The 1,507-nt window shown below is 59.0% G+C and overlaps 1 protein-coding gene across 1 annotated transcript; it reads left to right on the forward strand.

Annotated features, from left to right (window-relative positions):
• The first annotated feature begins 235 nt into the window (after positions 1-235).
• Positions 236-1,400, forward strand: LOC115307450 (E3 ubiquitin-protein ligase HUWE1-like). The gene is made up of 2 exons (XM_029959627.1): positions 236-388; positions 1,103-1,400. Exons 1-2 carry the CDS (start codon positions 306-308, stop codon positions 1,398-1,400), a joined length of 381 nt encoding a protein of 126 aa, XP_029815487.1. The 5' UTR covers positions 236-305.
• Positions 1,401-1,507: the final 107 nt, after the last annotated feature.

Below are 1,507 nucleotides of genomic sequence, written 5' to 3' on the forward strand. Positions count from 1 at the left end.
AATTGGGTCTAATTGGAGTGGAGTCAAATGACAAGGGTTTAATTGGGGTGGAGCCAAGAAGAAGGGGCAGGTCTTGGTGGGGTGGGGCTGAGGATGAGGGTGGAGCCAAGGAAAAGGGGTGGGATTTTTGCACAGGGCGTGTCCACGTTACCTGGGCAGGGCTTGTGTCCCATGTGGCCTCCTGAGGGTGGAGTTTTGGGTCTGGGGTGGGCGTGGTTGGTGCCATGGGCACGGCCTGACCCTCCCTCCCTTCTCCCCCCCCCAGGCTGACGTTCTTCATCTGCTCGGTGGGGTTCACGTCCCCGATGCTCTTCGACGAGCGCAAGTTCCCCTATCACCTCATGCTCCAGAAGTTCCTCTGCTCCGGCGGCCACAACGCGCTCTTCGAGTGAGCCCCGGCCCTGCCCTGGGCCCCTGACCCTGCCCTGGGCCCCTGACCCTGCTCCCTCAACCCCAGAGCCCAGCCCTGAACCCCAGACCCTGTTTCATAAACCCTAGACGCCACTCCTTCAACCCCAAACTCCACCCTAGACCCCACACCCCATTTGTTGCCCCTTCACCCCATTTTGTGCCCTCAACCCCATTTCTTACCCTGTGTTCCCACTTCCTACCCCTGAACCCATTTTGTGCCTCCCAGATCTCATTTCCCACCCCCTGATCCCCATTTCATGCTTTTCTTACCACATTTCATGTCCTCTAGCCCTTTTTCTCACCCTTGAACCCCATTTATGCTTTACATCCTTATTTGCCTCCACTTGAACCCCATTTCAGGCCTTTCTGACCCCATTTCATTTCCTCCAGCTCTTTTTTTGATCCCTTGGACTCAATTTTGTGCTTTCCTGAACCCATTTCCTGCCCCTGAACCCCCTTTTGTGCCTTCCTGACCCCGTTTCCCCTCTCCTTGAACCCCATTCATGCATTTCTCACCCTATTCTCCCCTGACCCCCATTTTGTACCTTTCCGCCCCCATTTCCAACCCCTGACCCCCACTTCATGCCCCCATTTCCATCCAGGCACTCCCCCTCCCAACCCCCTGTCCCCCAACCCTCCCGTGGGGGGTCCCGTGATCTGGGGGTCCCCCTCTCACCCCGTGTCCCCCCAGGACGTTCAACTGGGCGCTGTCGATGGGGGGGAAGGTGCCGGTGGGCGAGGGCCTGGAGCACCCCGACCTGCCCGACGGCACCGGCGAGTTCCTGGACGCGTGGCTGATGCTGGTGGAGAAGATGGTGAACCCCAGCACGGTGCTGGAGTCGCCCCACGCGCTGCCCGCCAAGGGACCCCCCCACGGGCACCCCCCGTTCAGCGCCCTGCGCTTCCTCGTCGTCACTCAGAAGGTCAGGAGGGGAAAAGGGATAAAGGGGGTTTGCGGGACAGAGGGGAAACTTGGCGTTGCAGAATAAGGGTTGGAAAAGGAAGACAACGAGGGGTGGGAAACGTGAGGGGAAAAGGGCAGGAAAATGGGGAGAGAAAAAGGTGTGAAAAGGGAGCAAAGAAAAGTCAGGAAAGG

The sequence above is a fragment of the Manacus vitellinus genome, unplaced genomic scaffold, assembly GCF_001715985.3.
Source record: "Manacus vitellinus isolate BGI_N305 unplaced genomic scaffold, ASM171598v3 scaffold_216_pilon, whole genome shotgun sequence".
Taxonomy (NCBI): Eukaryota; Metazoa; Chordata; class Aves; order Passeriformes; family Pipridae; genus Manacus; species Manacus vitellinus.